This window comes from Protopterus annectens, chromosome 11.part0 (genome assembly GCF_019279795.1).
Source record: "Protopterus annectens isolate FY-2018-M chromosome 11.part0, PAN1.0, whole genome shotgun sequence".
Taxonomy (NCBI): domain Eukaryota; kingdom Metazoa; phylum Chordata; order Ceratodontiformes; family Protopteridae; genus Protopterus; species Protopterus annectens.
In genome coordinates, this window is record NC_056745.1 from 481,808,114 (window position 1) to 481,836,039 (window position 27,926).

The window sequence follows — 27,926 nt, forward strand, 5'->3', positions numbered from 1 at the left end:
TCTGAAGATGAAAGAAGGTTTATCAGTGGTAATGCACAGCTTGCAGGAATGATGACACCTACAATTCTTTGTCCTTCAGTACTCCAAACAAACAATTTCACTTTGTGGATGGTTCCCACAGTTTATTTGCCATCTTAAATGGTATTATCAAACTTGATACTCCTTTTGAAATGCTCATTACATAATATCTTTAGAATCTGTCCCTGAAATTATGCAAGACATGACTACATCTGACACTGTCAAGTAATCCACAGCAAAAGTCTCTGCTTTTCGTCACTCTGCAGCATTGATAAAGTGCCGAATACTCTGTGGATGAAGCTGTTGCCACATTTGCTGCTGTTGCACTACTATTTGGTGAGGCTGGTCTGAAGATGAAAGAAGGTTGATCAGTGGTGATCCACAGCTTGTGGGAATGGAGACCTACAATTCTTTGTCCATCTTTACTTCTTAAAAAATGAACAATTTGTATTTTTACATTTGTTCCACTGGCTAACAGATGGTAGAACACGTTCAACTTTGGTTCACCCACTTACTATGGAGCCACAAAGAACATGATAATATGCGACAACACACTCTAATTTCACAAGGTAATCTCACACCTGCTTTTTTGCAGTTGCCTCTCCAATATGCATAAGTGCACATTTCAACTTGCACAGATCCACTCAATAAGGCATAGCATCATCAGATAACATCTTTTTGTACTTCTTCCTTAGATCACCATACGTCTCCAACTTGAGTTGTTTCCCAATGTTTGCTGAAAATTTGAAATGGGTCATCCAGTGTTTGTTACTTTTCACGAATTTCAAAAAAATGTACTTTTCACGAATTTCAAAAAATAACTGACTTTATTAGTAGTGACAATGTTTATTCATGAAACCTGTTCACAAGGGTGCAGCCAGGCACAGATCTTTGCAGAATTTAAACATTATTGATCCTAGTTCTTGTTATACTTTAGTAAAGTGTCCATATCAGGAGGTTCAGGCTGCCAAATCAAGATTGTTCTTTTGTGTAATAAACAAACATTATGAGCATAACCTTTTTAATGTGAACACTGAGCCTGTCTTTTTGATACCAGTGCGTGTATATCTGTTTTGATAGAGGTAGTGGCGATGCGAAGAGTATTTTCAAGATGCTCATCTGAAATTTTAGTTCTGATTTTATTTTTTGTATACCTCATACGTGAAAAAAATTGCTCGCAAATGTACATACTCCCCAACAGAGATGTCATTAACAGGGCATGTTCGTAAAGTGACAGATATTTTTCTTTAGGCAGGTACAACTTATAAAAGTCCAATAAAGGCACTTGCAAATTTTTTTCTTTAAGTTGTATATCTGACTGCAGTTCTATGCATTCTAGCTGCAGGTTTGCATGCAACATGTTGATGTCAACTGAGAATGGAGTAGCAAATATACTGAAATGCTGTTGGGGTTTTCTGAAATATTGAAATCTGCTCTCAAAGTCCTGCGATAAACTATTAATTAATGCTGCATATTTTTCAGTATTTACGTGGCTTTGTTCAGACAATGTTTCAAAGTGAATGAAGTTATTATTCTTAATCTGACAGTGCCATAATTTGTTTCACTTCAAATGCCATCACTGTTTGAAATGTCATTTATTAGTAGATTTTCACCTTGGAGGTGCAGGTTCAGGTCGTTTAAATGAGCAGTGATGTCTACTGAGAATGCTAAATCAGCCATCCAGCTTGCATTTTCAAATTCAGGTACAGACTTTCCTTAAGACTCCATAAAGCACTTTATTTCATTTCTCAAGTCATAGAAACGTTTCAGCATTTTACCACAACTTAGCCACCTTACACAGTACACAATGTCTCCATAGCTAGATTCCATGGTATTCAGAAACTCTTGAAACTGGTGATGATTTAATCCTCTGGATCTTGTAAAATTTATTGTTTTAATAACATTCATAACATTTTCCATTTTTAAAGTCAGTGCAACGGTACTTCATGAAACTCACATTACTAATCTGTTTTGCATCATCTTCCATCAGTGTTGATCCTTCCTTCTTTCCAACCATAGCTGGAGCACTGTCCATTACTATGCCAGACATGTTTTCGATGGTCAAGGAAAATCTTGCCAGTGTTGCTTTAAGTGCTTTATACAGATAAACAGACTTCGTGGTATCTTTCAGTGGAACCAGAGAGGCCAGTTTTTCAGTAATACTGAAATCTTTAACACCCCGAATAAATATGGCAAATTGTGCCATATCTGTAACATCTGTGCTGTCATCCAAAGCTATGGAGTAAAACTTCCTAAGTTAAGATTCCAAAGTATTTTCAATATATTTGGCTACATCTTCCACACAGATTTTTTTTCCAGGACAAATTATGTCTGCTACACTTTCAAGGCATTCTTTAATAAATTCACCATCAGCAAATGGCTTAGATTTTTTAGCAATTAAATTTGCTACAACATAACTTGCCTTCACTAAGGAATCCGGTTGAGTAGCTGATTTTCAAAACAGCTGTTGTTGGAATGTAAGATTTTTTTTTTAATCTAGTATTTTTTGTCTACGGTACACTTCTTGCAGTTCACTGAATTTGGGGGTGCATTTGAATGTAGTGCCTTTTCAGATTGTTGTTCTTGAAAATGGATACCACTTCTCTGCATAGTAAGCAAAGTGCTTTATTATTAGATTCAGTCAATAGGTGGGTTGCAAACTGGCTCATAGATAGAACCCACAGTGTGAAAGCAGCTGACTCCAAGTCAGACTGCTGACCAGTCACGAGAGGGGTCCCACAGGGTTTGGTCCTGGGTTCCCCCCTGTTTGGTATCTACTTCTCTGAAGTCCAGGCCAACATGAGTGGACTCTGGCTGACAAAGTTCACAGACGATTGCAAGTTGGGAGCCATAATTAACTCCCCAAATGATGCTGAAATCTTACAGAAAGACCTCGCTGAGACCAACGACTGGTGTCAGAACCATGGCCTTAAGCTCAATGCCAAAAATGTGTCGTCATCCTCTTTGGGGAAAAACCTGGTTCCCATGAATTACCACAATGATGGTAGTACATAGAAGGCATCATAAGAGATCTGGGAACACAGGCTGACAGCAACCTCTCTTTTGACCACCACATTGCCACTGTGGTCAGAAAATCCTTCTATGCGGCACATCTCATTACTAAGGGTTTTGCATCCAGGAAGAAAGAAGTCATTGTCTCTATCTACTCTTCCCTCATTAGGCCAGTCATCGAGTACAATGGCCCATTTGGCGTGTACCTCACTAGACACTTGCAACAACTGGAGAGGCCGCAAAAGTACCTCACAAAGAGGATCCTAGGCCTTAAACACTTTTATTATGTGGACAAACTCAAAAAACTCCAACTATTCTCTGTCTCATATCGCCTACTTAGAGGTGATCTCTGCTTGACTTACAAAGCCATGTCTGACCCAGCTCTCTTACAAATGCTACATCTAAAGAAATCCCAATCCCTCTGCACTACACGCTCCAGAGACATCATCCTCATTACCACAGTCAACAGAACAAGCTGGAGGGGCAGGTTCATAACCCAGAGACTGCCCATGCTATGGAATTGGCTTCCCATGCATGTCAAGCGGAGCACCTCACTGGCCGTTTTCAAGAGAAATCCTGATGAGTGGAAGGGAAACAGAAAATTCACCCCGGGGATCACTCCAGTGGCTCTACTCAATAGAGGCTCTGGGAACTAAGGTCGGGTGGCATGATGCCAGGGTAATCCTATGGGCTTGGCTTGTAAAAGGCTCCAGGGCTATTAGTGTACTACACACCTATGAACTTATGAACAAAGAAATAGTCGTCAGTCCATTTCTCCTGAAACACTCTCCTTTCATCCTCTGTTTTTCTTTACTTGGCACTTTTATTTTGGCATGATGCAGAAGCCATGCTGAAAAGTAAAAAAAGGAGTAACTAGTATTAACTACTAACTAGTACTTTATCCCTAGTTATATTTATTATTTTTAAAACAATGGCTAACAATTTACATTAATAAAATAAGGAAATAAAAACTAAAACTAGCCATAGTTGTATATGTTAATGGTGCTGGAGGAAGTATTTTACATCCACAATGTAATACAAAAATGTCCAGGCAGAAGAGAGACAGGTGGAATTCATGAAATTCAGACGGACTGCACTAGAGCTATGAACATGTGTGGTTAGCATGTAAGCAACAGTTTCTTACTGGTACAAGGATGGTAGCTTTCAATAACCTAATCACAGCTCTACCATCAAGTTAAACATTGTTTACTTTGCATGCTACCCAAGGAAACTCTATTCACTTGCAAAGAAAAAACTGGCACTCACTAGCACTGTCATTTTAGTTATTCACTTCAACAGTACCAATTCTCACTGGGAAAACCACTCCAGCAGTCCAAGTATGTAAAATGTCAACATTAGCAGTCCTACAGTACTATAATCCACAAGAATAAGCAAACAGATTTCCAATAAAGTATCAAGCTCACATTACTGACTTAATAAAACAATTCTGAATAAGCTACAAGAGGGTCTCACCCAAACAAATGACTGGTGTCAGAAACATGGCCTCAAGCTAAATGCCAAAACATGCGTCATCCCCTTTGGGTATGTTTTAACTACCTGTGAAGTTGCGCATTTTTTTTTTTTTTTTTGTATTTAAGTCAGGTCGTGGAAGAATTACATTGAGTATAATCACTTTGCATGTTACCAAAGTAAAAGTAAAAAATCTGCAGGAAAATAAAGGTTTGCATTGTCCAATTAGCAGCTAGAGTGTACAACGACAGTGTTAGGCAGTGAGTATGGGGAAAACAGGTCTATAAGTCAGGACAGTCTGGCTTAGTATGCAAGACAGTTTGTGCATGTCTTGCATTCTTTGAAGGTGACTGTAAACACTCCCTATTGTCATTGTTTGACATGCTTTTTGTTCTTTCTTTTTCATTGTAGCTTTTTCAGTTTTATTTTTGTTAGGTTTGCTTTACTTTATCTTTAACATTTATGTTGCATTTCAGATTTTGTTTTTAAGTCTTTCATTTGAACTTTTTGTGTTGTGTATTATGGAGTTTGTCTTGTATTTCTGGATTGTTGACTTAGTAGTAGCTGTATGTTTATTTTTAATTGGGAGTGTGGTGTATAGTTTTAGTTGATGTGTCTTTGTATGTATGTATTTTTATAAGCGTTTGATGTGTGGCGTGACTTCTATGCTTACTTTAAAACAGGGTTTTTTTCTTTGTTTTGTTGTAGTGGATTTTGGTGTTTTGTAGGTTTGGTAGTCTTGCTATTTTCCCATAGTTTACAGTTTTTGAGTTTTATCATGATGATTATTTTGTGCGGTTTTAAATGCTTTACTGTGATTTTATTTACATATATTTTTATTGTGTTTTGTCACTTTAGTGCATGTGGCAGTCTGTGGGAATTTATTTCCATTATAGTCTGTGGCGATACTAGAGCCAACTTTTTATGTTTACTTTTGTTACAAAAAATGTGCACCTGTCAAAAGTTGAGCCCCTGGCTGTTTGTTCTTCATCAGAATAAGGGAAGTCCATGGTGTGGCCATTATGCAGTCAACCATTTGAGTGTTTATCTTTGGTCCTTATCCCTCCCTTTGCGGCTGACACAGACGCTAGCATTTCCACAACAGCATATCCTGCTGTCCTCTTTGTGTTCTCACACTACACACACACACACCACCCCACCACACCTTTTTGGCCAGTGGTTGCATGCAAATATCGCATGCATAGAAGCAGGTGAGCCAACCAGGGCTACCTGTGCCCTTCCCCCAGAATGTATAAGCTGTTTTAAGCCACCCACTGCTACCCTTCCCTAGCTGGATGTTCCAGCACCTGAGTCAGTGTTCAGACTCTGGTTTCTAGAGTCCATCCCTTTCCAAAAAGCCTGTTAGAGTGGTCTTTTTGAACACCTACTCTTATAAGTTTACTTATGCAGCTGTACATCCCTTTCCAAAAAGCCTGTTAGAGTGGTCTTTTTGAACACCTACACTTATGATAAGTTTACTTATGCAGCTGTACTATCTGCATTTGTAGGCTGATACCTGTTACTAGAAATGGCTCCCCTCAGAGAGGGTATGCTGAACACTTTGGCCTAGTGGAAGGGAGGATTGTCAGGGAATCAGGAATGCAACAGGTTATCACAGTGCTACTGGACAGAAAAAGCATAGAGGGAAATAAACACAAAACAAAAAACTTTAGGGTTATCTTAAGGCATGTTGTGAAAGGGTATGGCATTCTTCCCTTAAGGTATTTTCTGTACTCCACACCTTCATAAAACATTACAAGATGGATTCCTTTTCCAGGGCTGGAAGTTGTTTACTGTTGTTGTGTTTGCCAGAGACAGAATATTTCTAGAACCTGTGCCTGGCTTCTGGATCCTACCCGATTGGTAACATTCATTGAATCCACATGTTTTAGTGAGCCAGACACTTTGATACAGCTGTGTGAGATTCTTACTGTAACAGTAAGCAATTTTATTGTTACTGTTGTCACAAAGGATTCCCTTTCTCCATTACCTGTTTCAAACTTAAGTGTTCTGTGTTGATTTTGGTTCGGTGTTTTTGCCATGCTAAAGCTGAATTTGTGGTGTTGAATATTGCTTTGTCCTGATCATGCCGCTGTTGGCCAGTACATTAGTGTGATGGAGTAGGTTGTTGCCAGAAAATGTTGCAGTAGTGTGATGGCTGCATCAAAAGCACACTGATTCAGAACTTCACTGTCTTATATAGCCTGTGGCTGGATACCACAAAAATGTGATGTTTAGGCTTGTACCTAGGATAGAGCTCTAGTAGAAGAAGAAAGTATGCTGGTTGTAAAACTGTACATTACAGAGCTCGCTGGGTAATTGTAGAGGAAATATCTACTTAGTCATCAAAAAGTATGGTGTTTCTCCATGTGAGAAGAGCAGTTTTTGTGTATGCCATTGCATGCTGAAGAAGTGAGAGTTGACTATCGTAACGTGTGTTAGGCATTCAGAGGGAATTTGCACGGTATGTATGACACTTTTGTGCTTTGTGTGTATTTAACTCAAGTGATGTAGGTTTGATAAGCAGTCTGGCCACAGGAGCAACTGGCTGGGTAGGGATGGTAGTGAGTGACCAACAACTTGCCCATCTCTGTGGAAGTTATGTTGGAAAAAATTATTGAACAATTGCTGCACCTGAGTGAACCTTGTGATTGCAGCTTAGTACTTGAGTGCGAGTCCAGCAAGGAGTTCTGCAGCAATCCACCTGGCAATCTTCAGTGTAAAGATTACTGCATGCTTACTGGATCCAGTGCACAAGCATTGCACTGTGTTTACTAGCCACTGGTGGTGTAATAGGAGCATAAAACCCTCCTTACATTTGCCGTAGTCTCCAACTACCGTCCCCCTTCAGGTGTTGGAAGCTAGGGGCCAGAATCACTGAATGTGCCTGTAGGGGTTTGGGGGCTGGATGGTTTTGAGGGGTGGTCAGTAAAAAACATTAACAAAACTTAACTTGCAGTCTTGTGTTCTGAGTATTTCTTTGAAACCACAAGGGGACTTTTTTATTCATGAAGGTATTGCTCTTCCATTCAGTCTCTGCTCTGGAGCTGCTAATTTTACTGTTCTGGATGGAAAGAAAGAATATAGGGACAGTTCAGACATCTGCCTGTTTTTGGTGGGTACCTCATATAACTCTCCTGTACCCATTTTCAGTGTTATTTTTGTCACATAGACTTTGAAGAGTGCTGTTCCAGTATCATCCACTGCAGCTCACTGTTGATTACATTTTTTTCTCCTAGGCCCTCCCCGCCCCCGTTTCCAAACCATTCCATGAACTTTTGCTCTACTCCACACTCTGCTTCTCCAGAAGTCTCCTGCAATTCCTTTGATTCAGTACCACACACACAAGTCCAGATTAAGTTAGGTACATTTCTTTTTGCTTACTTCCCCACAGTCATTTCAGGAGAGAAAACCGTGCTGGATTGTATAATTTTGTAGTTGTACGGTTTTGTTTTTACAATGAATAAAATTATAAGTAACTTGTGTAGCATTCTGTTGCTTATATAATAACTAATGTTTTGCAACTGTAAATTGTTAGAAATATTTTATATTGAAGAGCTAATTATTTTGTGAGGTAATCAATTAATGTACTTCGTTTGTCATTACTTTATAACCTTTTTAATGTTCCCAAGCTTAATTCACTAATTCACTATTATATGCTAGTTATTTGCAAAATGCTTCAGAATTCATCACAATGTTGATCACATAATATCAGATTTATTTTGCCGTGTTCGCACCTTGTTAAAACAGCAAAGTAAAATAGATTTTTTTTTTTTTGCTTCTTCATTAGGACGTAGATATGATGGATCACAATGGAATGACCCCTTTAATGTGGGCAGCTTATAGAACACACAGGTAATATAAGCCCATTAGCAAATTAAAAGCCTTAAGAAATTTTTTGTGCCACATTTGATTAAAGCATGATTTTTTTCTTTCCAGTGTGGATCCTACCCGATTATTGGTAACATTCAATGTATCCATTAATCTTGGTGATAAGTATCACAAAAACACGGCATTGCACTGGGCGGTTTTGGCTGGCAATACTACAGTCATTAGTCTTTTGCTTGATGCTGGTGCAAATGTGGATGCTCAGAATGTCAAGGTAAAGTATCATTTGTATTCCTATTTTATTCCTTGTAAGTGTGCCCTAACTCATTTAATTTCCAGTTGCCATGAAAGATACCACCAATGATAAACAGGTAAGTATAGGGTATTTTTGGCCACCTTCTCTATTCTGAGCTCTTTAAGAACAGTTTCACTCTCTGTTCACTGGCTGTCCTAATTATTGTACTTTAATTTGCTTTAGTATGAAGCACTTTACCATTTTTAGTGCATTGCAAAATTCGTATTAATCTAGCTAAAGCTTTCAGTTCAGTGTTTTTCTCCTAACAGGTGACTTTTTTTTTATCTTATAAAGTTTGTTGTAAAAAAAGTGTGCATACATATCTTAGAAGGAAATGACTAATCATCTAGTATAGGCTGCCTTATACTGATGTTCTTCGTGTTTCACTGTTGCAGTCATTACATTTGGGTAATCCTGCTGGCAGGTTGCCCTCAGCCAGCCTGAATTCCAAAGTCTTGGGTCCTGCGTCGGCTGCTGTCACCCCTTCCCTGATGTCAGGTCATCAGGGGTATAAAAGAAGCAGCCGACGCCATTTTCTTCAGTCTTTCTTGCTGCACGGTGCCCGAAGCAGAAGCAGTTCGCAAGTGCCTGTCGGCCAACTCCTGAGATTTTCGTGTTTGAGTTTCAGATCCGAAGTCTTCAATAAAGCTAAGTACCCCATTGGGGAAACTTTTTTCTTGCTCCAGACCAATGTCAAAAAAAGTTAATAATTGTATTTCTTGTGGAAAGCAAATACCTCATAAGGATTTTCATTCTTACTGTATTCCTTGCCTAGGCCCTGATCACAACGTTACTGGTTGTCGGCTTTGTGCTAGATTTAACCAATGCACTATAAAGTGTCTGTATGATTTTGCTTTAAACTATTTTGGACAGCAGTTTAATTATCCTGAAATGTCGTCGGGTAGCCATCCGACTACCGGAGTTTACAAAAAACGCAAAGAAAAGGATAGAGAAAAACAACCGAGGCCCAAAACCAACAACGAAGCTTCTCCTAAACCCGTCGCCAGTTCTCAGTGAGGCGCTTTCGCAGCCCCTGACGCCCGCTACTTTAGAGTCGCAGGCCGCTACCGACTCCCACGTGGAGTCGGCCATGCCGCTGGATACTCAAGGTATTGGAGCCTCGGACGATAATCCCTCAGGTCTGGAGCCGCGGAGCAGGTACCGGCTTCTGAGGGTGTATTCAGACCTAAACATCTAAAGGCAAATACTAAAGCACCTTCTAAAACAAGGAAACAAACTTAAGAGCCACGTGGACAGGACTCTATGCCCAAAAAATAGATGCTCAAAATGGCCGAAGACTTGATTACCTTGATCAGTGGTTCCCATCCACCTCCTGATAAGAGGCGTAGGCAAGACACTGACTATGAATCTTCAGATCACGTTTCTGTTTCTTCCAATTCCTCTTCTGATCAGGAATATTCTCTTCACCCCTATGAGCATTCTGATGCTGAAGAATCTATTCCTTCAGCATCTCCTCCTGAGGGCTATTCCTTTGGGGGAAACCTTGCATACCATGAGGGAGCATTTCCACTGGGAGAGCCAAGATTTTTCAGAATCTAAAAGAGGCTCCAGGATTTCCTTTTACTACCTCAGCACAGGCCCCTAGCCATTCCACCTGTGTTAGACATTGTAGATGATGTGTTTTCGGAGTCTAGTTTGACCCCTGACTCCTTACCCCCAGCTCACGTTAAGCCTGACAGATATTACAAGGTTCCTGACTCACACAAATTTCTTTTTAAAAACCCTGCTGCTGACCCAGAAACTGTTTCACAGGGTCTAAAGGGAGTTAAGGCTTAACACTGCAAAAAAAACCCAACCCCCTCTGACAGAGATTCAAGGGCACTGGATAGATGGGGAAAAAAGGTTTTCACATCTGCAGCTTTGGCTATAAGGGCCTTAAACTGTCAATTTCATATGCTTAAGTATCAGCAACATGTCATGGGATTGCTTAAACAGAAAATGTTGTTAAATTCTGAATGTGCAGAAAACAAGGAAATGCAGGATTTATTGTATGCAGCAGAACAAGTTGGAAAACATACTTTGCAATGTGGTTTTGATTATTTGGAGGCCTCCTGCAGGGCCGCAGTTACGGGTTCTGTAATTAGGAGGCATGCTTGGTTAAAAGAACAAAATCTGCCTGATCATAAAGTTAAATTACTAGATGCACCTTTACAGCATGATACTTTGTTTGGTGTTAAGGCAGAAGAGGTGTTAAAGAAAATGGAGGACAAAGCTAAATCTATGCAAACTGTCAAAGATTTTTTACAAGTACAGCCTCCTAGGTTTAGTAGACACTGGCCTACAAAAAAATTGGTCCTTTCCTGTGTCAGACAGACCTCAAAGGGGCAGATCCAGATGCCCTAGGGGGCAGATACCAGGCGCAAGGTTCTTATAGGCCCAAGCAATGGGGTGCTTCCACCTCCAAAGCTGGAGAAGATAGAACACAAACATACAGAAAACAGTCCCAATGACTTCCCCCTGCCTGCACCAAGCACTTTTCTTCTGGCAGCACCCTTAGGGGGAAAAATCAGTACTTTTTGCTCAAAATTGACACATCATAACCCAGGACAAGTGGGTTCCAAACATTGTGTCACAAGGCTACAAGTTCCATTTCCATACTCTGCCAAAGGCAAACGGCTGGCCAGAACTGCCAAAAAATCAATGGGCAGAGGCACAAAAACGAGTTTCATCCGTCATGGACATGGGGGCCATTCAACAAGTACCAGAGCAAGAGCAGGGACAATGATTTTACTTGACTGTCCTTGGTACCCAGAAAGGACAAGGCCTGGAGGCCGATACTGGACCTGTCTATTCTGAACACTTTCCTGGATATTCCAAAATTCAAAATGTTGACTTTGCAGCAGCTTTTGCCCATGCTGGGCAAGAATGCTTGGCTTGTGACTTTAGACCTAAAAGAGGCATACCTGCATGTTCCAATCAGGAAGTCATGCAGAAGATAAGATTCAAGACTGGTTCAATGCATTACGAATTCTCTGTACTGCCCTTTGGCTTCTCTACTGCGCCCAGGGTCTTTAAAGAGTGCCTGGCACCAGTAATTGCATTCTGCAGACAAAGAGGAATACAAATATATCCTTACTTGGGCAACTGTCTCATTCAAGCAGAGAACAAGGGCATTCTTCTTCAACATCTGACGTTTGTGAAAAAACTTCCAACATGCTTAAGGTACACAGTCAACAAAAAGAAATCAAACCTAGTACCCTCACAAGAGATTACATTCCTGGGTGCAAGCTTAAATACAACTGCCCAGATGGCTTATCTCACACCCAGTTATCTGCAAGAAAAATTCTGCAGGCTTTGGGCTTCATGGCATCCTGCATCCTACTAATTCTATATGCAAGATTGCATATGAGGAAACTTCAATGGTACCTAAAAGTGTTTGGACTCAACATTGCCACAGCCTGGAAAGTCATTACTCTCATTCCCTGCCTGCAACAGGAGTTTCTATGGTGGGCAAAGGCTTGTCACCAGAACAAGGGACAGCCATTCACATTACCCCCCAGCCAGGCAGACACTAACAACGGATGCATCAGACTATGCCTGGGGAGCCCACATGGCAGGAAGAGGCATCAGGGCACATGGCCCTCAAACCAAATGCATCTACATATCAATCAAAAAGAGATGTTAGCTGTTCAAAGTGCCCTGACAGCCTTCAAGGACCTACTTCATCCGGGACAACTACTGATAAATACAGACAACACCACGGTCATGTGGTATATAAACAAGCAGAGAGGCACACATTCTTAACCCCTTTGCAGACTAGCCATGACCTTGTGGGACACAGCTTTGACTTACGAAGTACATCTGCAGGCACAATTCCTGCCAGGAAAGGAAAGTACTCTGGCAGACAAACTAAGCAGAAACCTCATGGATCCCCACGAGTGGAAGCTGGATCCACAAGTCTTCAGCATAATAACAAGGAAATGGGGATGTCCGGACATAGATCTGTTTGTCTCCCTTCTCAATTACCAACTAAAAAGATTCTGCACAAAGAAGAAAGTTTCAGGTTAAAGGTGGTTTTAAATGCAATGTGCAAGGCATTATTTATGCCCTGAAATGTCCCTGTAATAAGATTTATATTGGACAGACCAAGAGAGCCTTTAAAGTTAGACTGTTAGAACACATTAGGGACATGAGCAATATGAAGGAATCCAGTTCAGTAGCGATGCATTTTCAAGCTGTACATCAAAGTTCTGTGATGGGTTTGCAAGGCACAGTGTTAGAAGAAATTGATGGTTTCCCTTGATTCATGTTTAAAAACTAAGTTATTGTATAAAGAAACACTTTATATTTTAAAGTTTGACACTTAAAGCCTGAAGGGTATGAATTCAGAATTCAGTTGGAGTTTCATTGTAGCTGGCAGTTTTACTGCTTTAAGAAGTTTAAGTATTTCTAATTGATGTATTGTTTTATTGGATTATTAGCCATGGTATATATACATGTGTTTTTCTTAAATTTTGTCTTCCTTGAAGGCTTGTAGCCGAGACGTCAGAAGCAAGTGTAATAAAAGATTTGGTGGTCACTGGTTTGTTGTTTTATACCATTTTATTTTATTGTGGTTTGTTATTTGTTCATATATGGCCAGTGACCCCAATTTGGATTTACCGAGAGTGTTTCGAGATGGTTTGCCTGATTCGCAGCAAAGAATGAGGAGTAATTTCCTTCATGCTGTACTCCAGAAGCAGCCAATTCTTCAATTGCAGAGGCTGTTATGGGATCGGGCAATAATTTATCTGAACCCACCACTGCTTGGCAAAGATGGGAGGTGCAATGTAATGATTGCTTACTAGATTCCTTCTTTACAGTTGGAAGAAGATGGGCAACTACTATGAGCCCGGAGACCAAGGTACTGTGTGACTCTCTGGAAAAACTGTTATTTAAAGAGACTTCTGTTTTTTGTAAATATTCAGAGTCTTACTAAATATATAGAACTGGATATTACTCCATGTGGCTTAAGAGCATTTAAAGATCCTTCTGCCCCATTCAATTTACAATATGAAATAGATCGTAATTTTCACAAACGGTGGGTGCTTGCAGCTCACAGATGCTCTTTAGAATGGATTTCCATACTGGTAGAGCGTGACAGGGTTAAACAGGGTGAGCTGCGCAAAGATATTAACTCTGCTTGTAACAAATTGATCACCCAGACTATCCCTCAGTTTCTTGATAAAGTTTTAAGTGATATTAATAGTAAATGAATCAGTCATGAGGAGCAAATAATGGCAAGAGAAAAAAAAAGAAACTGGTGTGTGACACCCGGGATTACAATAATGGTAAACCCTTCCTCTCTAGAACCAATCGGAAAAAGACATTTTGTCATGTGTCCTTTGAATAAGGAAATACACAGACTGAACAGCTTTCTTTTTGGTCAGCTGTGTCCGCCAGTGAATCTGTTTCCTCTGGGGAAGGTGGTAATGTTTCAGTGAATAATGCCACTAATTTTCCATCTCTGCCGAAACCTCAGAACTCTGATGGTATGCAATGGACATTTCGGAACTTCAAGAATGGTCAAGTAGGGTTTAATTCGAGAAAACGGCAGTGTGAAGGACAGTTTAATGGCAATGGGCAACAGTGCAATAATCAACACCCTCAACAGTACCAGTACTCAAAGGAAAGTGGTAACTGTTTGCCTTATGTAGTTAATTTATCTGGACAGTTGTTGAGTGATGTTGAAATGGCTTTTTTAGAGTCAGGATTGAAATTTATACCCACTGTAATACCACGTTTGCATGAAATTAAATGTGATGTTTATAAATTTGTTAGAAAGCTAAAGTTAAAATGCTTTTTTTATACTAAAGATGAATTTTCTACTGATTGTGAAGTGGTTGATGAAACTGATTCTATATCTGATAATGAGAGTGTTTATTCATGTACTTCTGATGAATTGATGCATATTATAGGTTTGATACTAGTAATATTTGTTCTAATTAAAAATTTACACCTATTAACAATGAAATTATCAAATCATTTTATGAAATGCTGAATTTTTTTGTTGCTTTAGAAATTGATAGTTTTTTTCAAAAAAATGAATAATGTTGAATATAACCTCACAAAGACGGAATGGGCTGCTTTGAAGAATCTAAGGGGAAATAATAATTTGATTTTCAAGCTAGCTGACAAGGGTAATAGACTGATGGTTTTAGATGTATTAAGTTATTTGGAAATGTGTTAAGCACATCCAAATAATGTAAATGTATATGAAAGAGTACATATTTCTACATATATGTTAGCTCAAGAACAGTATTTGGAGTTAATTAACAAGGGTGTAAGGTTAGGGTATTTTTCCAGTGAGGATGCTGAAAAGAAGTTTAATGTAGATCAGGCCTATATGGCCTGTTTCTACTGTTTGCCTAAAATACATAAAAATCTGGAGCATCCCCCTGGACGCCTTATCGTTTCAGGCAAACAATATTTTCTGTACAATATGGGCTATCTACTACATCATCTATTATTGCCAAAAGTTTTGTCTTTACCTGCTTATGTTAAGGATGTGTTTGATTTTTTGGAAATTATTAAAAATGTGCCTTTGAATGAAAATATGTATTTTTACACTTGATGTCAGTAGCCTTTATACTAATATTTCATATACATTTGGTATGGGAGGCAGTAAGGTTTTTTCTAGGTGAATGCCCTGCTACTGAATTTATTTCAGAATTATTGTATTTCTGTTATGTAACAATTTTTTTGAACTTAATAATGAGATGTTTAAACAATTACGGGGTACAGAGCATTTGCCCTATCGTATGCAAACTTAAGTATGGGATTATTTGAGTATATATATATATATATATATATATAAGTTGAATTTTACATTGTTTGTTAAACATTATGCCCGCTTTATAGATCTTATTTTTCTGTGTGAGGGGGGAGAAAATGAAGTAGACAGCTTTGTGGACTCTACAAATTAATAGATTTGGACGCAAATTTGATGGTGTACAGAAGGGGTACATACTCGGGTACACAGAAAGTTTGATGGGGATATTTGTTATTTAAAAGCTACAAGCTGTCACCCCCCCCCCACACACACACATACAGTAGATGCTTTACCCTTTGGTGAGATAATTTGAATACATACATTGCGTAATGTTGATTCTGAGTTGAGGAAATTTCAAAAACTTGCAATATGTTTTACTGTAGAGGTTATAGTGGTCAAGTTATCTCTAAAGCGGTTTCTAAAGTTAAGGATAGATGTAATGGAACATCAGTTAAGCCATTTAAATATGGCAGTAATTTAGTGAATGTTAATATGGATATATATTTTACTACTACTTGTAGTCCCTTTAGTGAAATTCTGATTAATTTAGTAAAATATTATTGGAATTTTCTTCAGTCTAAAAAAGAAGTACATCCTTGGCTCCCTAAGGAGCTTAAAATATCTTATAAGGTGGGTAGAAGTTTGAAAAATATGTTAGTTAGAGGAAAGTTTGTTATGCTCCCAGTAGCCCTACATCCCAGTATCTCATGTACAGGAACACAAACATGTGGCAGGTGTAAGGCTTGTAAATATGTTGTAAATAATTTTGAATATATTGATGGAAGAAAGTTTCAGGTTAAAGGTAGTTTTAAATGCAATACGCAAGGCATTATTTATGCCCTGTAATGTCCCTGTGATAAGATTTATATTGGACAGACCAAGAGAGCCTTTAAAGTTAGACTGTTAGAACACATTAGGAACATAAGCAATATGAAGGAATCCAGTTCAGTAGCAATGCATTTTCAAGGTGTACATCAAAGTTCTGTGATGGGTTTGCAAGGCACAGTGTTAGAAAAAATTGATGAAGTTTCCCTTGAATCATGTTTAAAAAATAAGTTATTGTATAAAGAAGCACTTTATATTTTAAAGTTTGACACTTAAGATCGAAGGGTATGAATTCAGAATAAAATTAGAGAGTTTTATTGTAGTTGGCAGTTTTACTGCTTTAAGAAGTTTAAGTATTTCTAATTGATTCATTAATTGTTTTATTGGATTATTAGCCATGGTATATATATACACGTTTTTTTCTTAATTTTATCTTCCTTGAAGGCTTGTAGCCAAGACGTCAGAAGCAATTGTAATAAAAGATTTGGTGGTCACTGTTTCGTTGTTTTATACCATTTTATTATGGTTTGTTATTTGCTTCCCAGTGGTCTCTGATGCACCTTCCAGTGTCTCATCTAATCTTGATCACTGATCGCTGCAAACAGGATCTCATGTAGTGGCTCCACGCCGATCAAATTCTCTTGGGTCCGGCCATTCATTCTTCCCCAGCCACAAGTCATAGTGACCACGGATGCTTCCCAGATGGGGGGGCATTATCTGGGAAAAAAACAGTCCAAGGCACATGGTCCCAATTAGAGGCCAACTTGCACATCAATGTTCTAGAGATGAGGGCAGTGCTGTTAGCGTTGCAAGCATTCCAAGATGTCCTTCCTCTAGGGACAGTAGCTGTTCCAAAAGACAACATGTCTGTAGTCTGGTACATCAACAAACAAGGGGGAACCAAATCTTACCCATTGTGTCAAGAAGCCCTCAGAGTTTGGCAGTGGGTGAATTCTTCCAACCACTTTCTCACAGCAACTCGCATTCCGGGGAGCTCCAGTATGATAGCAGCCAAACTGAGCTGAACCGTTCTCATGCCTTATGTGTGGTTTCTAAATCCTTTGGTGGCAAATGAGATATTTCATCACTGGGGCCAACTTTGCAGCGATATTTTTTGCGTCCCCCCTAAACAACAATTGTAGTAGTTACTTTGCCCTAATTTTCCCACCCAAGGAGTCACCCAGAGATGCTCTTCTCCACAATTGGCCCCTCCCCTGGTCTCCTCTGTACCTTTCCCCCAACTCCCTTGATATTCCAGTTTCTAAAGAAAGCCAAAAGGTCTGAGAACTCAGTAGTCCTTATTGCCCTTTTTCTGGCCTCAACAAGTTTGGTTTCCCTTCCTTTGGCCTCATCATCTTCGGAAACCATGGATTCTAGACTCTGCTCCAGATCTACTGTCCAATTCAGAGGGCATGGTTCATCTGAATCTCCAACATCTCAAGCTCACTGCGTGGCTTCTCCAATTCCCATGATTGCCAGGCATCCTTCCCTTTCTTCTCCTGTATGGCAAATTATTGTCGCTCATCATAAACCTTCTAGGAAGTTATATCAATGTAAATGGGAAAAATTTGCTAACTGGGCCCTTGAAAGTAGACTAGACCCTTAAAATAGCCTGTTCATAAGGTATTACATTTCCTGGCTACCCTTTACCAATCTGGTATCTCTGCTTCAACAATTAAAGTTCATCTAGCTGCAATTTTCCAACTTTCATATGGGTTTTAATGGTGCATCTCTGTCACGCAAACTGTGTAAAGCATTTTTAAAGGGTCTCCTAATGTTAAGACCTCCAGTTAAGGAACCCATTCCTCCATGGGATCTAACTTAGTTTTTCAGGGCCTTAATGTGAATCCTTTTTGAACCTTCAGCGACTTGTGACTTAAGATATTTGCCTTGGAAAAATTTATTTTTGGTGCCTATTACATCTGCCAGAAGAGTATCTGAGCTGCAGGCCTTATCCTGCAAACTTCCCTATTTAATATTTCACAATGACAGGGTTGCCCTTGGGACAAATCCAACCTTTTTACCAAAGGTTGTTTCGGAATATAACATTAACCAAACTCTACAACTGCCAGCCTTCTTCCCAAATTTTTCTAATAAAAGGGAGTATGCCCTTCACTCACTAGAAGTCCACAGACAATTACGTATCTGTCTTCACAGAACAAAAGATTTTAGAAAATCTGACCAATTATTTGTGGCATTCTCTTCTTTCATTGGATAATCCCGATGTTCTTCATCTCACATTGCTGCAGTCCTTACATATGGGTAGTCCGCTGTCCTCGGTCGGCCCGAATACCAAAGTATTAGGCTGACGTCGGTCATGGGCGCTCAGATCTGACATCAGAGCGTCAGGGTATAAAAGCGCATGACCGACGTCATATCCTTAGTCTTTTTTGCCGCATGGTCCGATGCAGAAGCAGCGTTGCAAGTGCCGTTCGGCGTTCTGAAATTTTCGCATTCTGAGTTTCAGACCGAAACCAAGTTGGGCTAAGTACCCCGTTGGGGAATATTTTTGTTTTTTCTTGCCTCAGTTAATTCCGGATGTCAGAAAAAGTGAATAATTGTATTTCTTGTGGGAAACAGATACCGCATAGGGATTATCACTCTTTGCATTCCTTGTTTGGGACCGGACCACGTGAGTCGGGTGTCGGTTTTGTGCTAGGTTTAATAAGCGCACTATAAAAAGAAGGTTAGATTGTGCTAGATTAGTCTTTGGTAAGCGGTGTAATTATAATATGCCGTCGGATCCTCTGACGCCCGCTTCCAAGAAGCGCAAAGACAAATCCTTGAAACCTAGACAGGTTGATTCGTCCGTTACGGACGCCGGTCCTGCAGAACCTACAGTGGAGCAGGTGGATCCGGCTGAAGTTTCTGTTGAGTCTCAGGGGGAAACTTTGATTTTGCAGGATGTGGTCTCACAGGAGTCAGGTCAAGCTGGAGGGGCGCCTCTGGTTACTGTTCTCCCTTCTATGCCTAAGGTGGTTAGGCCTTCTGCTACTATTTCTAAGGCTTCTTCTAAGGGCAGGTCTGTTTTGCCTTCCTCTGGTGTTCCTCCAGGTACTTCAGGGTCTGTGCCTAAAAGCACATGCTTAAAATGGCAGAAGATTTGATTACTTTAATTAGAGGTTCTATGCCCCCTCCTGATAAGAGGCCTAGGGTGGAGCCAGAGTTGGAAAGTTTGGATCAGGCCTCAGATGACTCAGACTCTTCTGCTGAAGATATTCAAGATTTTCCCCCTTATTCGGATTCTGATGCAGAGGATTCCACTCCTTCTGCTTCTCCTCCAGAGGATTTTTCATTTTCAGAAACTCTGCATTCCATGAGGGAGCATTTTAAGTGGGAAGGACAGGATTTCTCTGATTCACGGAAGAGGCTTAGGGAATTCTTGTTCTTACCACAGCATAGACCCTTGGCTATACCTCCTGTTTTGGATGTTGTTCAAGATGTTTTCTCGGAGGCTTCCCTTAATTCAGATTCTTTGCCTCCTGCGCCAGTTAAACCAGACAGGTATTACAGGGTGCCTGAGGCTCATAAATATCTGTATAAGAGTCCTAGGGCGGACCCAGAAACTATTAGTCAGGGGCCTAAGGGTGTTAGAGCTTCTGTTGTAAAGAATCCGGTTCCTCTAGATAAGGAAGCTAGAGCTTTGGATAGATGGGGTAAGAAGGTGTATACCTCTTCTACTTTAGCAATGAGGGCTTTAAATTGCCAGTTTCATATGTTGAAATATCAGAATTTCCTCCTTTCTCAGCTAAAATCTAAAGTGGATGCTTTGGCAGAGGGCATAGAGTGTAAAGAATTGCAAGATTTAGTACATGTCTCTGAACAGGTGGGTAAGCATTCTTTGCAATGTGGTTTTGATGCTGTACAGGCCTCTTCTAGGGTGGCTGCCACTGGTTCAGTTCTTCGTAGGCACGCCTGGCTTAAGGATCAGAATTTGTCCGAGCATGTTGAAACTAGAATTCTGGATGCCCCTTTACAGTTTGAAGTTTTGTTTGGTCCCCCTGTGGAGTCGGTTTTGAAGAAAATGGAAGACAAGGCTAAGTCCATGCAGACTGTTAAAGATTTTTTGCAGGTGCAACCTCCAAAGTTTAGTAGAAATTGGCCTACTAAGGGGTGGACCTACCCTTCTTCTGATTCTCAGTCTAGGGGTAGATCTAGACGTGGCAGGGGCAGAGCTCACAGTACATTCAGGCCTAGAACTTGGAGTTCACCTGCACAATCTGCAGGTGAGGGCAGGGGCCAGTCCTTTCGTAAACAGGCCCAATGACCTGCATTTTCAGCTGCCAGATTCTTCTTCCCTGGCAGCTCCTTTGGGAGGAAAGTTAGCACTCTTCAAGCAAAACTGGCTTTTAGTCACCCAGGACAAATGGGTATTGGACATTATAAACCGAGGCTACAAGTTCTATTTCCATACATTGCCTCCTTTCAAAGGCATGCCAGACGTTCCTCCTCGGCAAAGGATAGAGGCTCACAAGCAGATTTCTTTACTTCTTCAAATAGGAGCTATACAGCCAGTTCCTCTGTCAGAAGTGGGACTAGGATTTTATTCTCGCCTGTTTCTAGTACCAAAGAAAGGGAACACGTGGAGACCAATTTTGGATTTATCTATCCTCAACACTTATCTGGACATTCCAAAGTTCAAAATGCTGACGTTACAACAGCTTTTACCTCTGTTGGGAAAAGATCACTGGATGGTAACTCTGGATCTCAAAGAGGCTTATCTTCATGTTCCTATCAGGCCCAGTTGCAGGAGGTACCTGCGTTTTCGGGCTGGAAGTTTACATTATCAGTTCTCTGCATTGCCCTTTGGCTTATCTACTGCTCCCAGAGTGTTCACGAAGGTTCTGGCTCCAGTGATAGCCTTTTTCAGGTTAAGATGAATACAGATTTATCCTTATTTGGACGATTGCCTGATTATTGCACAACACAAAGACGAACTTCTGCAGCACCTACAGTATGTGATGGTAGTGTTAAGATGCCTAGGGTATTCTGTGAACGAAACAAAGTCCAGTCTAGTACCCTCTCAGGACATGTGCTTTCTGGGTGTGAGACTGAATACAGCTTCCCAGATGGCCTTTTTGACCCCGGACAAACAAAGAAGCCTTTCTCTTTATTTCCATCAAATGTCTCTACAGTCCAGGCTGACTGCAAGGACAGTCCTTCAAGCCTTGGGGTTCATGGCATCTTGTATTCTGGTGCTTCCCAATGCCAAACTGCATATGAGGAAGCTTCAATGGTATCTCAAAATGTATGGACACAACACTGCCAAGATCTAGACACTGTCATTCAGATAATACCTTGCATTCAGAAAGAATTTTTGTGGTGGGCTCAGGAATGTCACCTAAACAAGGGACTCTCTGTGACCCGACCAGAGGCGGGTCAGATTCTAACGACAGATGCCTCGGACAAGGCTTGGGGAGCACACCTCAATGGAAAATGGGTGCAAGACACGTGGCCTGTCAGACTTCAACATTTGCATATCAACTTGAAGGAGATGTTAGCAGTCCAATTTGCATTGATGGCTTTCAAGGATTTACTTCACCCAGGACAGGTGTTGATTCAAACAGACAACACTACTGTCATGTGGTACATCAACAAGCAAGGGGAACCCATTCGTACCTCTTTGCAGGCAAGCGATGATTTTGTGGGAGACTGCTCTCAGTTTACACCTCAATCTTCAGGCAAGGTTTCTACCAGGAGCACAGAACTCCTTAGCGGATGTGTTGAGCAGACAAATTGTGGATCCTCACGAGTGGAAACTGGATCCTCATGTGTTTCAAAAGTTGACAGTGTTATGGGGGACTCCAGACATAGATCTGTTCGCTTCTCCACTAAATTACCAGTTGCCAAAGTTTTGCACAAAATGTTTCATCCCACAGCTTGGAAGGTGGATGCTCTATCATTCAGTTGGAGCAATCTTCATGTCTATGCCTTTCCACCTCTGCCTCTCATTCCCAAGGTACTCCTGAAGGCCAGAAAAGACAAGCCATCCATGATTCTGATAGCGCGATTGGCCTCGACAGCACTGGTACCCACTACTGAGGAGTTTGGCAGGAGCCTCCATGGCCTCTGCCTTTGATTCCGCATCTTTTGTCTCAGGAGGGCAATCACTTCCTCAATGTCAAGATTCAGTCTCTGCATCTCACAGCCTGGCATATTCTGTTTTAGACCCTGGAGGGTCTCAGCTTTCACAACAAGTTTTGAATGTTATTTTGGAGGCCAGAAGGCCTAGTACAAGGAAAGTTTACGCTGATAAATGGAGGAGATTTTTCTTTGGAGCAAAGCGAAGGGCTTTGATGTTTCCAAGCCTGATTTAAGTGTTTCTCTTCAATATCTTACTGAGTTATTGGACAAGGGTTTGTCTTTCTCCTCGATAAAGGTTCATGCTGCAGCCATTTCTGCTCACTATGACTGTGACCCTCCTTTATTTTCCCATCCTTTGTTTAAGCAATTTCTTAGAGGGGCAAAGAACATAAGACCCCACGTAGAGCTCCTACTCCTGCTTGGGATCTCAATTTTGTGTTGGAAAAGCTTACTCTACAACCTTTTGAGCCTGCAGCTACGGCTGAGTTAAAGTATTTATCATGGAAGACTGCTTTTTTGTTGGCCATTACCTCTGCAAGAAGGGTTTCTGAATTACAGGCCCTTATGGCAGTGGAACCTTTCCTGATTTTTCATAAGGATAGGGTATCTTTGCACTAATCCTTCCTTTATGCCTAAAGTGGTTTCTAGTGTGGCCTTGAACCAAACTATTCATTTGCCTACTTTTTATGCAAACCCCCAAAATAAAGGGGAGAAGATTTTGCATACTTTGGATATTCACAGGCAGTTACATTATTATTTGAGCAGAACTAAGGGGTTCAGGCAGTCTCAGCAGTTGTTTGTTTCTTTTGCTTTGGGTTCTCAGGGAAAACCTGTTTCAAAACAAACTATTTCTAAATGGATTGGGTTTTGTATTTCTTTCTGTTATTCCCATCATGGTAAGGAGATTCCGCTGGAATCAGACCTCATTCCACTAGAGCTACTGCCACTTCTACTGCCTTTCTAAGGGGTAGCTACAAAGATATTTTGGAAGCAGCCACTTGGAGTTCAGTACATACTTTTTCCAAGCATTACCACCTTCCTCTTTATTCTAAGTCTAGGGCTGGATTTGCTACTGCAATATTACAGGGCATTTTAGCAGCCCCTAATGCTTTATGATTTTGCCATCCTCCCTTTACCTCTGCTTTGGGATTCTACCCATATGTAAGGACTGCAGCAATGTGAGATGAAGAACATAGTACAGTTTTGTACCTACCATAAATGTAGGTGTTCGAAGATCCACATTGCTGCAGTCCAATTTACCCTCCCTCCTTCCCCTCTGTAGTTTGGCATGGTTATATGGTTGGGGTGATGGTTGTTGTTGGGCATGTTTTTGGGAGGTATCCTGTTTTTGGGCTGTGGCCTTTCTTTTTAGGGCCTTCTGACATCTGGGGCAAGAAAAGACTGAGGATATGACGTCGGTCATGCGCTTTTATACCCTGACGCTCTGATGTCAAATCTTAGCGCCCATGACCGAAGTCAGCCTAATACTTTGGTATTCAGGCCGACCGAGGGCAGCGGACTACCCATATGTAAGGACTGCAGCAATGTGGATCTTCGAACATCTACATTTATGGTAGGTACAAAACTGTACTTTTCAAAGGTTACCTTGGCCAAATGGCTTAGAGACTGCATAACTTTCATCTCTCATTCTAGAGGACTTCAACTTTCTCATCCAGTTAAAGCCCATTCAATGAGATCAATGGCAACTTCCACAGTTTTTCATGCCAGAACATCTTTGGTCAGTATCTGCTCAGCAGCCAGTTGGTCTTCTCATACCTTTATCACTCATTACAAATTGGATCAGGTCTCAAGGAGACTGGCATCATTCGGCTCGATGGTGCTTAGAAATATTCTTCTGTGAGACCTCCCAAGACTAAAGTAGGTGGGGGCTCTGTCCCACTGTCAAGGATTCAATGAAGATTGACAACATTAAATAAAGAAGTTATGTCTTACCATAACGTTCCATCTGTGTTGTCGATCTTCACTAATCCTTGACATCCCAACTGTCCTTCCCCCAACCTGAGACTCTTAGTGGATTGGAATTTTCATAGCTAGCTTCATATAAAGGGCATATATCTGGTGTCTGATGGTTATATCTATTATTTAACTATAAATTCTGCCTGTCTGCCTTCAATGTTGGGCAAACTCGATCTGAGGTAATTTTCAAGAGGAACACTATGGGTAGTGCCTGGCTGGAGAGTTTGGAAGGCACGAGCTGAAATTTAACATCCGAGTCAGTTCCAAGGCTAGGAACCGAGCCCACTGTCAAGGATTAGTGAAGATCGACAACACAGATGGAATGTTATGGTAAGACGCAAGTTCTTTTTATACAATGATAGCTTATTACTATTCAGAAACTTGCATGCTGATTGATCAGCCCAACTAGCATGCCCATTTTAAATCGAGCATGTACCAATAGAAAAAAAAAAGTCCAGTCACTGAAATGCAATCAGGCTTTCTTCTGTTAGTATGTGCTACAGTGGCATATATCACAACTGTCTAGATTTTCACAAAATGCTCAGATTTTTGTGTCCTATTTTTGATCTCTCCCTCATAAAATCTCTGGTTTTCTGAAAAATCACAGAGTGAAGTCACCAAATAATGACATGCATTTCAGTTTAAGAATTCATATCCTTCAGACAATGCATGTTAGCACAAATGTTATACAACAGCTTTCTAAGTTTATAAGAGCAACATTTACAATTGGTCCCTATTTTGAGGATCTTTATCCCCCATCTTTTAAGGCTTTGACCACATTTCCTGAGCTAAGAAGTTGAGAGGTATGTACAGAGGGCAGAGCAAATATAAAGAAAATCTGGTATGCCCTGCAAAACTAAAGAAATGTACCTGATTTTCCTTGTATTTTGGCCAGTCTCTTGTACCTGTAAACTGTCCAGATTGTTTAGTTTTGAAAAGAAAAGCAATGGAGATCTTCCTTTTTACATTGCCTATTTTCAACGACACTGATGTACTGTGCAAGCATGGGAACATAAGTCCCTCACACATGTGCAGTGCATCAACAAATGTGGTAGAATGAGGAAACAATGGGGAGGAACACTACGACACCATTATACAAAAACATTTAAAAAAAGTAAGCAATGTCATTTTATAATAGTAATAACCAGCTCGTGGGTGTGGGTCATACCTCTTGAAGCAAGAAATCTCGACAAAGGCATAAACAGTGGGGGTACAAAGGCCCCAAACTAGGGACACTTTTTAAATATTGTTCTTAACAAACTTAGGTGATAGAATAACAGGTTTTGTTATTAGCATGAATTTTCTGAAACTCACGTGTGACATTTTTTTCTGACTCCAATCCTCAGTGATTTGCCATTGATTTGCCAGAAAACCAAAATTTTATAAGAAACAGACCAAAAATATGAGGCAAAAATCTGGACATTTTCTGCGAACATCTGGTCATTTGAGAGCTATGGTGTGGGTATATGAGCATTTACCCACAGTTGGCTTTGTTTAATCATGCAGGCATCGCCCTCTTGAACAAACCACACCAGCTGTGGGTAAATCCTCAAAATACCCACACTAACTCATCAGTTTTTGCTTAATAACTCCCAGCTATTTCAACATCTCCAGTTACTGTTCATTGTTTCCACTGCCCACCAGTCAGGCAAAAATGCTTTAGCGCACACCCACTTCTAATAATTTTCACAACACATAATGTCACACATCCCCATCTTACTATACTTCTCACTTATATCTTTCAGCCATCCTCCCTCATCAGTTCTCACATCCACACTTTCCGAAACATATCAGCTCCATTTTTGTCAGCATTTCCATTCAAAAAACGAAACTATCAGTTTTTCCCCACTCAAGAATGCACATACTGCCTGCCCTAGCCATATTGCGGGCTCCCAATCCATTTCATACCATATGCCATGAAACCATTCCACCAGCTAAAAAACATTCCCAAGACCATTTACAAATTCACACCTATAATCTTCATACTCTTGTTAAGGGGCAATCTTGAACATAACTCCAGCATTCATTTCAGCACTACCACGTTTTAACGGCAGTTCAGTAGCTGCCTTCACATTTTCCCATCTCATTCAGCATCAGTGACAAATTAGATCAGAGTACTCGCAGATAAACAGTAGAACCAGTGGATAAAGGTCAGTGAATCCACACACAAAAATAAAAGATACAAATTGAACACACTACCACCACGGCTGTAAAACCAACAAAAGTGTAATAATACTAATACTAAAAAGGTTAAGTGCTTTCACAGCAAATGCTGCTTCATCACATCATATACATACAAAGCAATTCACAGTATTTAAATACTAATAAAAAAAACTCAGTGAAGTAAATCACGTACTCCAAGTGCTGGTTTTAAAGAAACAGAGTCATTTAAACCAGGGCTGTTGTCTGTCTGCAGGTACAAAATCCATTTAAGTTTATTGTACTCTGTTTTACTCTTATCCCCTCCCCTTACATTCACATTAATCAATTCCAGCACCGTACATTTAAACTGATAACTTGCACCACAGTCATTCACGTTTCACCTAGGCATTGCTCAACTTCAGAGAGCAGAAGTTGGATTATTAATACTTTTCAAAACCCATTGTATGCCCACAGACGTGAACAAAGCTAGCATCTCCTTAAACCCTGATCCAAACTGGATATATTTTAAAGTTTCCTTCCATTAAAAATAAAACACTTTTACTAATCAATTGCCTTCCTACCATCCCTTTCCTAACATATTCAGATTCCTTATTCTCAGTATCACTTCTACATTACTCACATGTAACAATGTGATCATTCTAGGAGATGTTTACCTCATTTTCCTAAGTTCCACATCGCAAATAGCCCTTCTGTAATCTCCAACTTAACTATTCATCCTTCAACACTCTGTGACTACTGTCCCATCATCTCCCTGCAGTTGTCCTTTAGGCCCTAAATCCATCAATATTTCCAGCCTTAAAGTCCTTTCCTCTTTTGACTGGTCTGCCATACTGTCATTTCAAGACTGCAGTGCTGCAGCCAGTACCCTCATCCAGAATTTACTCCAACTTCAAGATGAATTATTTCCCGTTATAGACTACTTAGACCCAACAAAAATGAGTGGATGACCAATGAGCTGTAGCACTCCTCAGCTTAAGAGATGAAGCTTGGTATAAATGTAAACAGCACCCCACCCCAGAAACTCTAGCAGCTTTCTTCACACTGCATAACCTGTCCTCAGTCCATATGGAGGCACATGTTTAACCATCACAGAACCAAACAGCTCTCCCATCTAGGAAACTCAAAACTTTTCTGGAAGAGAAGGTTAGTTTACTAACTAGATGTAGACCCCTACACACACTCTAGGAAACTCAAAAAATTTCTGGAAGAGAAGGTTAGTTTGCTAACTAGAAGTAGACCCCTACATACACACATACAACAGTACTTCCCGTAATATCTTCTAGTGTTCTTACTCCCAGCTGTCATGCTCTGACTTCCTCAAGGAATTTAACAGTCTTCCTCAAATCAAAACATCCTCACATATTCATGCTAGCTACTGTCCTAACCACCATTCATACTTACCTCCCATTTAAAAAAGTAAGATCTAAGAACCTCAAAACCCTTCTGAACCAAGTGTTGTCAAAGCTACTTATGGTTCTGATA

At 40.4% G+C, this 27,926-nt stretch overlaps 1 protein-coding gene across 1 annotated transcript in view; it reads left to right on the forward strand.

The window, feature by feature from the left end:
• ZDHHC17 (zinc finger DHHC-type palmitoyltransferase 17) overlaps positions 1–27,926 on the forward strand; it is a 1,884,000-nt gene that overhangs the window by 757,283 nt on the left and 1,098,791 nt on the right. Inside the window, exons 6-7 of the mRNA XM_044087981.1 lie at positions 8,291–8,355; positions 8,440–8,602. Of these exons, the coding sequence (XP_043943916.1) occupies positions 8,291–8,355; positions 8,440–8,602 (228 nt within the window). The remainder of the gene's footprint in view (positions 1–8,290; positions 8,356–8,439; positions 8,603–27,926) is intronic.